Below are 16,051 nucleotides of genomic sequence, written 5' to 3'. Positions count from 1 at the left end.
CCTGGGCTTGGCTGGGTCTCCTTCAGCACATGAATTGCTGGAAAAGCAGAAATCACACTCTTTTGGGTCACCTATAATGCATCTTCCCGTACAAACATCACAAAGTCCTCCTGCCTTCCTCCATCTATATCAGTGATGGGTAACCTTTTGAGCTTGGTGTGTCAAAATTTGCCCAAAAACGGAGCATATCTTGGGTAGTGTGTCACTTTGAGAGAAAAATCCATATTTATTTATTTATCGTGTCATCAGCAACCATACCATTATATTACAATTCTAACAGCAAAACAAAAACACAGATTAAAAAGAAAAAGAAAACACAGATTTTGCAAATTTGGTAGTTGGTTAAATGTCCTTTGACCAGTATCTGGCCACTTGGAGTGCCTTTGGTGTTGCCGCAAGAAGGTCCTCCATTGTGCATGTCCAAATTTGGTAGTTGGTTAAATGTCCTTTGACCAGTATCTGGCCACTTGGAGTGCCTTTGGTGTTGCTGCAAGAAGGTCCTCCATTGTGCATGTGGCAGGGCTCAGGGTGCATTGCAGCAGGTGGTCAGTGGTTTGTTCTTCTCCGCACTCGCATGCCAAGGATTCCACTTTGTAGCCCCATTTCTTAAGATTGGCTCTGCATCTCGTGGTGCCAGAGCGCAGTCTGTTCAGCGCCTTCCAAGTCGCCCAGTCTTCTGTGTGCCCAGGGGGGAGTCTCTCATCTGGTATCACCCATGGATTGAGGTGCTGGGTTTGGGCCTGCCACTTTTGGACTCTCGCTTGCTGGGGTGTTCCAGCGAGTATCTCTGTAGATCTAAGAAAACTTTTTTTTCTCGATCCAGAAGCAACCAGAGGAAAAAAAATCCATAATTTCACAATATTTAAAGTTTAAATAACAAAAATGTATAATTGCAATATACAGTATAACTTTAGGCAATTAGGGGATAACTAGCCTAACTGACCACAAGATGGCACAGGTAACTGTCTTTTAGGAAAGGGCAGGGTTAATAAGCAGAAATAGGGGTTCATAAGGATGCACAACAGTAATACTAGTGAAATGGAGTCTGTACTATGCTGCAAGATGGCGTTGTTTATGTAAATTAAGATGGCTGCTGCTATTTCTAATGGTGGGAAATGGCACCCATAGCACAGGCCCTTGCCTCTTCCAGCTTCCCTCTCACTTATGATGGTTAATTAGAAATCCACAACACCCCAGAACAGTAGATTGGATGATGGTTGCTGTGATTATGTGGTTGCTGGTAATGGTGATCACAGGGCCCCCAGAGATGCATCCCCCGCAGCATTGCACTGCTCCCTGCTCCACCGGACGGAAGTGAGGTCAAAGATTCTCTAACAGCCTAACTAGAAGTCCCAGAACTAGATGCTCTGTGCCGGAGTTCTGTTGTATTGGCCTACAGACCTCCGGTACAGAGTGACTACAATACATTACAGTGAATGTTTCATCCTCGGCTACTGCACCTGGCATGCAGCCCCATACTTCTCTGTATGTGGCTGCATGCTGCCTCGTGTCGTTGAAAATGGCTACGCGTGTCAGTGCTGACACACGTGTCACAGGTTCGGCATCAGGGATCTATATAAATAAAAATGTAATGTTCTGGGTTGTTGTAGGTTTTTCCGGGCTATGTGGCCATGTTCTGGAGGCAATTTTTCTCCTGACGTTTCGCCTGCATCTGTGGCAAGCATCCTCAGAGGTAGTGAGGTCTGTTGGAAGTAGGAAAATGGGTTTATATATCTGTGGAATGACCAGGGTGGGACAAAGGACTTTTGTCTGCTGGAGCTAGGTGTGAATGTTTCAACTGACCACCTTGATTAGCATTTAATGGCTTGGAAGTGCCTGGGGGGAATCTTGAAAAATTCACACCTTGCCCTAGTGAAGAGAGTTGGACTGGATGGCCTTAAGTATTTTCTGTTGGTCATGGGGGTTCTGTGTGGGAAGTTTGCCCCATTTGTGGGTTTCAGAATTAATTGTAATGAATCCCAGTAACTACAAATCCCAAATGTCAAGGTCTGTTTCCTCCAAACTCCATCTGTGTTCATATTTGGGCATATGGAATTTTTGTGTCAAGCTTGGTCCAGATCCATCATTGCTCGAGTCCACAGTGCTCTCTGGATGTAGGGGAACTACAACTCCCAAACTCAAGGTCAATGTCCATCAAACCCTTCCAGTGTGTTCTGTTGTTCATGGAAGTCCTGTATGCCATGTTTGGTTGAATTCCATCATTGGTGGAGTTCAGAATGCTCTTTGATTGTAGGTAAACTATAAATCCCAGCAACTACAACTCCCAAATGACAAAATTAATTTTTTTTGAGTGGAGGACATAAATTGGACTGTTAGGTGTCTTGTGTCCAAATTTGGTGTCAATTCCCCCAGTGGTTTTTTGAGTTCTGATGGTAGCACGAACTAACATTACATTTTTATTTATATAGATGTACCAAACATACCAAGTTTGTATGAAAATGTGACTCTATTTCCTGTGCTGGTCAATGACCGAAATAAATGATTTGATTGATTGATTGATTGATTGATTGAATAATAATAATAATAATAATAATAGAGCAAAATAATAGAAATGTAATAATAACAGTAATAATAGAGTAAAATAATAAATGTAATGATAGGGTAAAATCATAAATGTAATAAAACAATAATAGAGTGAAATAATAAATGTAATAATAATAGAGTAAAATAATGTAAATGTAATAATAGCAATAATAATAGAGTAAAATAATAAATGTAATAATAATAATATACTGTAAATGTAATAATAATAATATACTGTAAATGTAATAATAATAAATAAAGTGAACTGATAAATGTAATATAACAACAACAACAATAGAGTAAAATAAGAAATAACTTTGACTCAAGTATAAGCCATGGGGGGCTTTTTCAACCTAAAAAAGGGCTGAAAAACTTGGCTTCTACTCAAGTGTATACAGTAAGTGGGAGCCCCCGGTGGCGCAGTAGGTTAAAGCACTGAGCTGCTGAGTTTGTTGATCGAAAGGTCGCAGGTTCGATTCCGGGGAGCGGCGTGAGCTACCGCTGTCAGCCCTAGCTTCTGCCAACCTAGCAGTTCGAAAACATGCAAATGTGAGTAGATCAGTAGGTACCGCTCCAGTGGGAAGGTAACGGCGCTCCATGCAGTCATGCCGGCCACATGACCTTGGAGGTGTCTACGGACAACGCTGGCTCTTCGGCTTAGAAATGGAGATGAGCACCACACCCCAGAGTCAGACATGACTGGACTTAATGTCAGGGGACTACCTTTACCTTTATACAGTAAGTAGGCAGAGTTTTCCAGAATCCATTCTGGCCTTGTGTGATGGCAAAATGAGAGTAGTGAAATCTAGAATCCGCTGCCAGCATGGCCAGTGGCTGTCCCAGCTGGGGATTCTTGGAGCTGCAATCCCAGAAAATAACATCTCCAAGCTCTGTAGCTGATGGTGTTATTTGTAACCTGTCTCAGCTTTTCTTGAAAAGGTGGGGTGATTATGTCTGGCATTGTATGTATGAAAGCATGGCTGGCTGATATAATGCACTTGATCAGTGTATTTTGTTGTTAGGGGAGACCGGCAGCATTTATGTGGGAAGAAACCAGATTGCTGTTTTATTCAGTGAGGTTTCCTGTTGAGAAATTACCAGATTGGAGTGGAAGGAAGCCATGGACAGGAGAAACAAGCTCAGATACAGATTTTCTATTAACAAATATAAAACACTGTGGCCCAAGTACATCTTTTGGCTTAGATACTTGGGGGAATATCATGAGAATATTTGCATAATGTGATGTGGCGGCAAAAAAAGCCAATGGGATTTTGGCCTGCATCAATAGGAGCATAGTGTCTAGATCTAGGGAAGTAATGCTACCCCTCTATTCCGCTTTGGTTAGACCACACCTGGAATATTGTGTCCAATTCTGGGCACCACAATTCAAGAGAGATATTGACAAGCTGGAATGTGTCCAGAGGAGGTCGACTAAAATGATTAAAGGTCTGGAGAACAAGCCCTATGAGGAGTGGCTTAAGGAGCTGGGCATGTTTAGCCTGAGGAAGAGAAGGCTGAGAGGAGATATGATAGCCATGTATAAATATGTGAGAGGAAGCCACAGGGAGGAGGGAGCAAGCTTGTTTTCTGCTTCCTTGGAGACTAGGACGCGGAACAATGGCTTCAAACTACAAGAGAGGAGATTCCATTTGAACACGAGGAAGAACTTCCTGACTGTGAGAGCCATTCAGCAGTGGAACTCTCTGCCCCGGAGTGTGGTGGAGGCTCCTTCCTTGGAAGCTTTGAAACAGAGGCTGGATGGCCATCTGTCAGGGGTGATTTGAATGCAATATTCCTGCATCTTGGCAGGGGGTTGGACTGGATGGCCCATGAGGTCTCTTCCAACTCTTTGATTCTATGATTCTCTAAACCACAAGCCACTCTAAACACCCTTGCAGAAGCACACAAGAAGCTCAGCCTCTCATTGAACATCGAGGAAACTAAAGTGCTCTTCCAGCCGGCACCAGCCAGTTGCTCTCCAATACCAGAAATACAGCTTATTGGCGTAGCATTAGGAAATGTTGACCATTTCTGCTCCCTTGGCAGCCACCTCTCCACAGAAGTCAACATTCACACTGAAGTACAACACCACCCGAGCTCTGCAAGTGCAGCATTCTTCTGAATGAAGCAGAGAGTGTTTGAGGACTGCGACATCCGACATCCGTAGGGAGACCAAGGTGCTTGTTAATAAAGCTATTGTCCTCCCAACCCTGCTATACACCTGTGAAACGTGGACTGTCTACAGATGTCACACTCAACTCCTGGAACAATTCCATCAGCACTGCCTCTGAAAAATCCTGCAAATCTCGTGGGAAGACAGGTGAACAAATGTCAGCGTGCTAGAAGAATCAAAGACCACCATCATTGAAGCTATGGTCCTCCACCATCAAGTCCACTGGACTGGCCATGTTGTCTGAATGCCCGATTGCTGTCTCCCAAAGCAGTTACTCTACTCCCAACTCAAGAACAGAAAATGGAATGCTGGTGGATAGGAAAAGAGATTGAAAGATGGGCTTAAAGGTGCTTACTTACTTAGGCGATCCCTCGTTGGACGAGTCAGATGGTCTTCCATGATGGGTTTCCTTGTGGATTCGTAGGTGGCTGTGGAGCCCTATTCTTGACCCGCATCTTCTCCCACAGTGAAGGCATTGGTTTCCAGGTGGAAGGCGGTACCGTTTGGGGTTGGCTTAACGCGCCTTCCTCCTGGCACGTTTCTCTCTTTCACCCTCCACTCGTACCTCCTCGAGTTCTGCAGCACTGCTGGTCACAGCTGATCTCCAGCTGGAGCGGTCAAGGGCCAGGGCTTCCCAGTTCTCAGTTTCTATGCCAGAGATTTTAAGGTTGGCTTTGAGGCCATCTTTAAATTTCTTTTCCTGTCCACCAACATTCCCTTTTCTGTTCTTAAGTTCAGAGTAGAGCAACTGCTTTGGGAGACGGTGGTCACGCATCCGGACAACGTGGCCGGCCCAGCAGAGTTGATGGCCGAGGACCATCGCTTCAATGGTGGTCTTTGCTTCTTCCAGCACGCTGACGTTTGTCCGCTTGTCTTCCCAGGAGATTTGCAGGATTGTCTTAAGAGATTTGCTTAAAGGTAACCTTATAAACTGTGGCATAGACACTGAAAACTGGAAGCCTTGGCCCTTGAGCTCTCTTAATTGGAGGTCAGTTGTGACCAGCTGTGTTGCTGAATTTGAAGAGACACAAATGGAGGGAGATAGGGAGAAAAATGTCAAGAGGAAGAAGGAGAGTCAAGCCAACCCTGGCTGGGACTGCCTTCCACCTGGAAACCGATGTCCTCACTGTGCAAGAACACAGTCAAGAATAGGGCTCCACAGTCACCTATGCATCCACCGCCAAGACATAACATTTGGAGGGTCATCATTCTCGGACAATGAGGGATTGCCTAAGTAAGTGAAATTGTGGTATTTGTTCGAACTCAAGGACTGGAATCAAACACATCTGAAGGGCGCGTAGTTGTCTACTTCCTGCTTTACTCTGCAGGTGTTTTGCCTGTCTCTATTTTGGATTTCTTCCAAGGAACTCAAGGTGTCACGAGCATCCCAATGTTATCTACTCAACCACTCACAGAGCAGTTGAGCCAAAGTCAGAAGGTATCCTTGTGAAGAACTGCTCCTTAGGCAGAAAAAAAATGAAATGCAAAGATACAGGATGGGGACGATGTCTGGCTCAACAGGAGTATGTGTGATAAAGATCTTGGAATCCTCATGGGGAGGAAGGTAAACATGAGCCAACAATGTCATGCAGAGACTAAAAAAGCCAATGGGATTTTGGCCATCTAGGGCCTGGCTCCAGGGAAGTCATGCTACCCCTCTATTATGCCTTGGTCAGAACACACCTGGAATCACACTGTGTCCAGTTCTGGACACCGCAATTGAAGGGAGATGTTGACTCTCAGCTGGAATGTTCCAGAGGAGGGGTGACTAAATGGATCAAGGGTCTGGAGAACAAGCCTTATGAGGAGTGGCTGAAAGAGCTGGGCATGTTTAACCTGAAGAAGAGAAGGCATAGAGGACCATGGATAAATATGTGAGAGGAAGTCATAGGGAGTAGGCTTGTTTTCTTCTGCCCTGGAGACTAGGATGCAGAACAATGGCTTCAGACTACAGGAAAGGAGATTCCACCTGAACATTAGGAAGAACTTCCTAACTGTGAGAACATTTCAGCTGTGGAACTTTCTCTCTGCCCCGAAGTATGGTGAAAGCTTCTTCTTTGGAAGCTTTCAAGCAGAGATTGGATGGCCATCTGTTGGGGATGCTTTGAATGCGATTTTCCTGTTTCTTGGCAGAGGGTTGGACTGGATGGCCCACGAGGTCTGTTCCAACTATAGGATTCTATGATCCTGGGGGTATTTTGAGAAGCAGGAGGATGACATGGAGTGTCTGTGCCTACCTTCAAGACAACAATTGAAATCTTGTAGTAGGATGAAAACTACAGTATGCATTCCCTTACTAAGTTGCCGCCATTTTTTCCACATCTATATATATAAAAATGCTCTGTGCGTAATGAGTACCTTAAAAAAAGGAACCAATGAATGAAATCACACCAAATTTGGCAACAAAATGTCTTACAACACAAGGTGTGACCATCACTCAAAAAATTATGATTTTGTCATTTGGGAGTTATAGTTGCTGGGATTTATAGTTCACCTACAATCAAAGAGCATTCTGAACTCCATCAATGATGGAATTGAACCAAACTTGGCACACAGAACTCCCATGACCCAACAGAAAATATTGGAAGGGTTTGCTGGGAATTGACCTTGAGTTTGGGAGTTGTAGTTCACCTACATCCAGAGAGCACTGTGGACTCAGACAGTGATGTATCTGGACCAAACTTGGCAGAAATTCTCAATTTGTCGAAATGTGAACACTGGTGGAGTTTGGAGAAAATCAAACTTGACATTTGGGAGTTGTTGTTGCTGGGATTCACAGTTCACTTACAATCAAAAAGCATTCTGAACGCCACAAACGACAGAATCGGGCACAGTTCCCACACAAACCAACAGAAAATACTTAAGGCCATCCAATCCAACTTCCTTCATCAGGGCAAGAAAACGTAATCAAAGTCCTCCTGACAAAGCGCCATCTACCCATAGATAGATAGATAGATAGATAGATAGATAGATAGATAGATAGAGATATGATTCACACACACAGATATAGTATCCTAGATTTGAAAGGGACCCTTAAAGAAGGACAATGCTATGTTGCATGTTCCAGAGTAGGCAAACCAGACACTCTCCACATCAACACTGACAAAGAAACAGCAAGAAATACTGTTTACCTGCAAGCATAAAGAAATTACATATATTAGAAACCAACACTTTCTCATTACTTTATTTTCCAGATCAACAGACTGGGCCACAGCAACGCGTGGCAGGGGACAGCTAGTAACTAATATATGTGTGGAAAATTGTTGGTTTTAAATTTATTTACTTTTTTATTTAAATTTCGCAGCATAATTCCTCTTTACATTGTATAAATTGGAGATTATCCCTGGTCCATTCAATTCAAACAATTGTCAAATGTCTTTATTTACAGTTCCCTTTCTCAGCTGTCCATGTGATGTGAGGCGGTATGTGCTCTGCCCGCCTAAACATGTTTTCCATTCTGTAGCAATGTTTGCTTTTTCTTTGCATGCATTAACATTCAGCTCTTCCTCAGAACAAAACCATCCCCGCTGCTTCAGAACATCTGTCTCTTTGATATAGCAAATTATCTGTATCACCCAAAAAAACTATCAGTGGTGTGGAAATATTTGAAATGGGCCAAGCGTGATCCGCTCACAAAGTTGCTTCAAGCAGCAGAACTGGGAAGGAATGATTGATACTATAGATCCGTAGACACGTACCAATGTTCCCTCAAAATCTGAGGGACTGGGAATTGTTCTGCATCCTTTTTTTGGCATACAGCGGAGTAAGAGGGGAGGAAAGAGGGAGTCATCCCCATCTCCAATAGTGCAATATTGGGGTCCACTCCCTGGAGCTCTCTACCTCTCCGCCAGTAGCCTCCTGCTTTGGATACCTGAAGGAATCCTTAAATCTCAATCTTGGTTATGGAGCTGTTGCGTGGCTTTGCTGTCGTCTCCTTTGGCGACATCTCCTTGTTCTTCTGCCTGATGGATATTTCACTTGCTAGTTTCCTACTGGCTTCTTCTCCCGCTTTCTCTTGTCCTGACGTTCTCTCCTCCCTTGGGCCCTGAGGAGGAAGGCTTGTTTCTGTGGTCTCCGTGTTCATCCTCTGCAGTGTCTCTAATCCAATGGGCCACAAACTGCTGGCACTCAGAAAATCTCCATTGGTCCTGGGAAGGCGCCTGCTTGCCTGGCTTCTCTTGACATGGGATAGTTTGATGGCCATGACAACAACGACCAAGAGAAGGCACACACAAAGGAAGACAAGTAGTCCAATGATAATGAGGCATATCAGCATTAGTCTCTTATTATTTTCCTCACAGAGTTCAGCTTTGGTTGGGTTCTCACTCAGAGTCACAGATTCTTGACCTGGACCAGTGACTGAGTAGGAAGATGTTGGCACATCTGGTGGAAGCGTTGAGGCCAATGGTGGAGATGTTGATGTCTCTGGGGATGATGACTGCGTTGGCAACATGGTTGTCTGGACTGAGGATGTAGGCAGGAAGGTGGTCACCTGTGTGGTGTATGTAGTTGTTTCCTGGGTAGTAAGGAGATCCTGTGAAATCACAGTAGTACTTGGGTCCGTTGAGCTTGGACTTGTTGGAGTTTGAGTAGTGAGAACAGAAGGACTTGTTGTTAAAGGAGTCTCCATAGCAGCCACTCCTATTTGTAAGCAAAGTGGTAGGATGATCCCACAGAGGAACACCAAATATATGTGAAACTTGGCCATCAGTTTCATGTTTGATTGATGTCACCTAGACATTGGGGAAAAAACGGGAAAATATTAAGTAAATAAATAAGACTGAAAAAGTGGTACAGTTGAATTGCCTTTCGTGTACAGAACCATCTGACTGTACAATATAATTGGGTTGTTGTAGGTTTTTTCGGGCTATATGGACATGTTCTAGAGGCATTCTCTCCTGACGTTTCGCCTGCATCTGTGGCAAGCATCCTCTGAGGATGCTTGCCATAGATGCAGGCGAAACATCAGGAGAGAATGCCTCTAGAACATGCCCATATAGCCCAAAAAAACCTACAACAACCCAGTGATTCCAGCCATGAAAGCCTTTGACAATACAATATAATTATTTGTGTGTTTGATTTTTGTAGTGCCATCCTATTGTCCCTCTAGGTCAGCATTTCTCAACCTGGGAGTTGGGATCCCTGGAGGGTTGCGAAGGGGTTTCTGAGGGGTCACTAAAGACCATCAGAAAAAACATATTTTTGATGGTCTTAGGAACCCCTTTGGCAGAGAAGACTGAAGATCTCTCCGCCTGTCCTTCTCTTCCTTTTTGGAAACAGACGGCAAATCCTCCCACCAAAAGCCCTCCTCTGCTGTGATTGGCCGGCCTTTCAGCTGACCTCTTAGCCAAGGGGACGATGTTTCTGAGACTCCAAGCAGAGAGGGGAGAGCAGGCGTTCTCAGCGCATGGCAGCATGGTGCACATGTGTGGAGCGAGGGAGAGTGTACGAGGCTGGAGAGAGGCTCATTCCAGCGAGTCCCTTCAAGGCATTGGGGTCCTGTGTGGGAAATTTGGCCCAATTCTGTCATTGGTGGGGTTCAGAATGCTTTGATTGTAGATGAACTATAAATCCCAGCAACTACAACTCCCAAATGTCAAGGTCTATTTTCCCCAAACTCCACCACTGTTCACATTTGGACATATTGAGGATTTCTGCCAAGTTTGGTCCAAATTCATCATTGTCTGAGTGGGAGCCCCCGGTGGCGCAGTGGGTTAAACCCTTGTGCCGGCAGGACTGAAGACCGACAGTCGCAGGTTCGAATCCGGGGAGAGGCGAATGAGCTCCCTCTATCAGCTCCAGCTCCTCATGCGGGGACATGAGAGAAGCCTCCCAGAAGGATGATAAAAACATCAAATCGTCCGGGCGTCCCCTGGGCAACGTCCTTGCAGACGGCCAATTCTCTCATACCAGAAGTGACTTGCAGTTTCTCAAGTCGCTCCTGACACGATAATAATAATAATAATAATAATAATAATAATAATAATAATAACAATTGTCTGAATGCACAGTGCTCTCTGGATGTAGGTGACCTACAATGCCACAACTCAAGGTCAGTTCCCACCAAACCCTCCCAGTATTTTCTGTTGGTTATGGAAGTTCTTTGTGCCAAATTCCATCATTGGTGGAGTTCAGAATGCTCTTTGATTGTAGATGAACTATAAATTCCATCAACAACAACTCCCAAATGACAAAATCAATCTCCCTTCAAACTCACCAGTGTTCAAATTTGGGCATATCGGGTATTTGTGCCAAATGTGGTCCAGTGAATGAAAAAAAACATCCTGCATTTCAGATATTTACATTCCGATTCATAACCCCACCAGTATTCAAATTTGGGTGTATTGGGTATTTGTGCCAAATTTGGTCCAGTGAAGGAAAATACATCTGGCATATCAGATATTTACATTCCAATTCATAACCGCACTAGTATTCAAATTTGGGCATATTGGGTATTTGTGCCAAATGTGGTTCAGTGAATGAAAAAACATCCTGCATTTCAGATATTTACATTCAGATTCATAACCCCACTAGTATTCAAATTTGGGTGTATTCGGTATTTGTCCCAAATTTGGTCCAGTGAATGAAAAAACATCCTGCATATCAGATATTTGTATTCCGATTCATAACAGTAGCAAAATGACAGTTATGAAGTAGCAACAAAAACAATGTTATGGTTGAGGGTCACCACAACATGAGGAACTGTATTAAGGTGTCGCCGCATTAGGAAGGTTGAACAACACAGCTATTGTTCTTCTAGGTTTGTAAGCAGATAAACACCATAATTAAAAACTTAAAATTGACACGCCCGGTAAATCAGTTAAGATACATTAATAATTTAACCTAAATTTTAGTCTGAGTCGAAAGAGTTTCGTCTTGTGAATTGAACACAGATTAAAGCATATTCATTTTTCTCCTGCCTTCGAAATTGCAGAAGAAAATTTCTGGGTTTTAGAAAGATATTTATAGCATCTTGTATCCAAAGTGGAATGATAAATGTCATGGCTGTTTTCCCATCTGTGCAGAATCTTGCGTTGTTTCTACAAAAGATTACTGAAGCCAGTTGTTCCCCGAAGAAAGGTTTAAGTGCCATAACCCAAAATAACCCTGTTCTTTGCAGAAATTACTTTAAATTTACTTTAGTTGCATCTTCTGGATTTCTTATCTTTTCCAGCAAGACAAAAAGGGGAAAGTTAGTTGTCTCTATAATTATAAATAAAGAGCCCAATACCATCTCTTCTTATAAAGGGGCTTAAAAGGAACTGTGAGTTTTGAATGCTACAATCTTCAATATGCTTAGTTAAGGTGCATCCCATTGGTCTAGATTTTGAGCCATGCATACTACTAATGCTTCCATGTGACTATGTGTGTATGTGGCTAGGGTGTCCACTTACACAGACAAGCTTCTGCCTCCACAAACAAGTATAGTTCCCAGTACTCAGGAGACACCAATGACCCTCCCCCCAATGACATTGCAGGTTGTAGTGAGCACCGTAAGCCCACCACCCAAGTGAAGGCTTTCATGTGGGGACAATTTCATCCTAGATTTTATGTGTTTCCTCCACCACAGGCATCCCAGTGTTTCTTACTCTCTCCAGTGGAGACCCCTATGAAAGCGCTGAAGTTGTGCAACTGATCTGCTGCTGAATTGGGAAATTAATCTCAACTAAAATTAGATGCTTTGAATGTTACCTGGCATTTCGGGTATACAGTAGAGCAGGGGTCCTCAAACTTTTTAAACAGAGGGCCAGGTCACAGTCCCTCAAACTGTTGGAGGGCCGGATTATAATTTGAAAAAAAAAACATGAATGAATTCCTATGCACACTGCACATATCTTATTTGTAGTGCAAAAACACTTTAAAATAATACAATAATTATCTTGGCCTATGAGCCCACGAGGGCCTTGAGATCATCTGGGGAGGCCCTTCTCTCGATCCCGCCTGCCTCACAGGCACGTTTGGTGGGGACGAGAGAGAGGGCCTTCTCGGTGGTGGCCCCCCGGCTGTGGAACACTCTCCCTGTAGACATCAGACAGGCGCCCTCCCTTATGTCTTTCCGTAAAAGCCTAAAGACATGGCTATTTGAGAAGGCATTTAATTAAGTGCTACAATAATTTGGTAAAGACGACTGGAACGGAATATGGATTATGAGATTGGTTACGATTCTACGATGAGACGGAGCGGATTATTTAGTGTAACTATATAACTGTTGTATTGTGGTTATGTTGTTATTTTGTTATTGCCTTTTGTAAATTGCCTTTTATATGTTGTACACCGCCGTGAGTCGCCCTAGGGCTGAGAACGGCGGTCAACAAATGCAGCAAATAAATAATAAATAAATAAATAATAAATAATTAAAATGAACAATTTTAGCAAATATAAATATATTAGTATTTCAATGGGAAGTATGGGCCTGCTTTTGGCTGATGAGATAGGACTGTTGTTGTTGTTGTTGTTGTTGTGTGCTTTCAAGTCATTTCAGACTTAGGTTGACCCTGAGCGATGGCCGAGTAAATGACCTTGGAGGGCCGTATCTGGCCCCTGGGTCGTAGTTTGAGGACCCCTGCAGTAGAGTCTCGCTTATCCAACATAAATGAGCTGCAGAACTTTGGATCAGCAAAAATGTTGGATAATAAGGATGGATTAAGGAAAAGACTATTAAACGTCAAATTATGTAATGATTTTACAAATTAAGCACTAAAACATGTTTTACAACAAATGGACAGAAAAATCAGTTCAATACACGGTAATGTTATGTAGTAATTACTGTGTTTACGAATTTAGCACCAAAACAGTGCAATGCATTGAAACAGCTGTGGATCCGAGCGGGAGGCAGACTGTGTTGGATAATACAGAATATTATATGAGCAAAGGTGGGATAAGTGAGACCCTGCTGTAGATGCAGTATACGTGTATGTGGACAGTGAAGTCTGAGAGAAATCAAGTTAGTTAACACTAAGTACAGGAAACCTTTGGAAGAGGAGGAGGTGGCACAGCCTTTCAAATGTTTATGCGAGGGTTGAATGAAAAGTAATGCTTCCAACCTTCCTAACTACTGTACTGGTATGCAGCAGTACTGGCTTGTTCAGAAGACTCTCCTCTATAGTTTCATTTTGGCAGGAAGCCTTAGCATTGAACGGTTGTGTTGTTAAAGTGCGAAGTATGGAACCCTGCGCAGATGGTTGGTCAATGCAACTTAAGCAATGTGCAGTCATTGAATTCTTGACAGCAGCAGATGTCACCCCAAAGGAGATTAATCAGAAAAGGCAAGCTGTATATGGCGATTGTGTTGATGTGAGTATTGTGTGTCGTTGGGCGAGTAAGCTTAAAGGTGTTGAGGTGGGAACATCTGACTTGAGTGACAAACAAAGAGGCAGGAAGGATGCCAAAACGGCATTGATACATTCAACAAAGTGTTGATGATTTCTCAAATTTTGCAGTGTACGAAGATGTAACAGAGACCCACATAGTAGGGTTGAAAACTCAGTTTTGAACCTGGTGGCTGAGATAATGAAAGATGAAAGTTGGAACAGACCTCATGGGCCATCCAGTCCAACCCCCTGCCAAGAAGCAGGAAAATTGCATTTAAAGCACCCCTGACAGATGGCCATCCAGCCTCTGTTTAAAAGCTTCCAAAGAAGAAGCCTCCACCACACTCCAGGGCAGAGAGTTCCACTGCTGAACAGCTCTCACAGTCAGGAAGTTCTTCATGTTCAGATGGAATCTCCTCTCTTGTAGTTTGATGCCATTGCTCCATTGCATCCTAGTCTCCAGGGGAGCAGAAAACAAGCTTGCTCCCTCCTCCTTATGACTTCCTCTCACATATTTATACATTTCTCCTCTCAGCTTTCACTTCTTCAGGCTAAATATGCCCAGCTCTTTAAGCCACTCCTCATAGGGCTTATTCTCAAGACCCTTGATCATTTTAGTTGCCCTCCTCTGGATTCCAGCTTGTCAATATCTCTCTTCAATTGTGGTGCCCAGAATTGGACACAATATTCCAGGGGTGGTCTAGTCAAGACAGAATAGAACATGGGGAGCATGACTTCCCTGGATCTAGACACTATACTCCTATTGATGAAAATCCCATTTGCTTTGTCAACATAAATTGATCCTACTTGATCCTCCCAATCCAGAATAAAACTCTTTTTCACAATGGACTTGGTGGCAGCAGCAGGAGCCTTTCCTCCCCAACCTCCAAATACTATTAGTTTTAGACCGCCCTTCAAAGGGTCATTGCTCTTGTATAGAAAGCATCCACAGATGCCCATTATAGTGGCGGAGGCGGGTGCTTCCACTGCTGGCACAAAGCACCCACTGTTCATTGTGGAGCTTTATGGTGGAGATTGAAGATTTCACTTGAAGAGACAAAAGCAGAGGAACTGACCCATTAAGGGCTCTTTCTTCACCTTCACTCACTCTGGCCATAGGGCTGGTTTTGTGCTGGAATTGCCCCAAACCTGATGTTGTTTGTGCCTTTCTCCTCTCTGATATACAAGGATTGAATGAAAAGTAATGCCTCCACCTTCGTTACTTGGGTTTGGATGGGAATATTTTAATAAATCAAACACATAAATCATCCTTAGAATGTGCTCTTTAACTACCACTATTCACTTTTCCACATAATCACCAGACAATTGGATATATTTCTGCCAACGATGAACAAGTTTTCTGAAGCCTTAATGGAAGAAGCCGACACTCTGTTTCCACAACCCATCGTGCACAGATCTTCCGATAGCCAAGCCAAGCAATAATGTGACCCACGCATTCTTGTGAAATGCCGATTATGCTTGAAATTTCTCTCTGAGTGATACAACGATCGCCCTGAATCAATCTGTCAACCTTTTGCTTGTAAAATTCGGTGGTTGCTGTCACAGGACGTCCAACTCTTTGTCACTCAAGTCAGATGTTCCCTCCTCAACACCGTTAATCTTACATTGGCTGCCGTTTACCAACCAAGCCCAATTCAAGGTGCAGGTGCTTACCTACAAAGCCCTAAACGGTTTGGGACCTGCCTACCTGCGTGACCGCATCTCAGTTTATGAACCCACGCGCTCCCTTCGTTCATCCGGAGAGGCCCTGCTCGCGATCCCACCTGCATCGCAGGCGCGTTTGGTGGGGACAAGGGACAGGGCCTTCTCTTTGGTTGCCCCCCGACTCTGGAACACCCTCCCCAAAGACATTAGACTAGCACCCACGTTGGCAGTCTTTAGGAAGAACTTGAAGACCTGGCTATTCCGATGTGCCTTTCCGGAGTAGGTTAACCCCTGGATCCGGATCTATGTCCCAGAAGCACTTTATTAGAGTTTAAGACTCTCTGCACATTGCACTTGC

The 16,051-nt window shown here is 43.8% G+C and overlaps 2 protein-coding genes across 3 annotated transcripts in view; one reads left to right on the top strand and one right to left on the bottom strand.

The window, feature by feature from the left end:
- NF1 (neurofibromin 1) overlaps positions 1 to 16,051 on the top strand; it is a 252,287-nt gene that overhangs the window by 176,376 nt on the left and 59,860 nt on the right. The window lies entirely within an intron of this gene.
- EVI2A (ecotropic viral integration site 2A) lies at positions 8,026 to 9,429 on the bottom strand. Its single transcript, XM_067472250.1, has one exon. It carries the CDS (start codon positions 9,423 to 9,425, stop codon positions 8,601 to 8,603), a length of 825 nt encoding a protein of 274 aa, XP_067328351.1. The 5' UTR covers positions 9,426 to 9,429; the 3' UTR covers positions 8,026 to 8,600.

The sequence above is a fragment of the Anolis sagrei genome, chromosome 11, assembly GCF_037176765.1.
Source record: "Anolis sagrei isolate rAnoSag1 chromosome 11, rAnoSag1.mat, whole genome shotgun sequence".
Classification (NCBI taxonomy): domain Eukaryota; kingdom Metazoa; phylum Chordata; class Lepidosauria; order Squamata; family Dactyloidae; genus Anolis; species Anolis sagrei.
The sequence above is the reverse complement of the archived record's forward strand: the minus strand, read 5'-3'. Positions and strand labels throughout refer to the sequence as shown.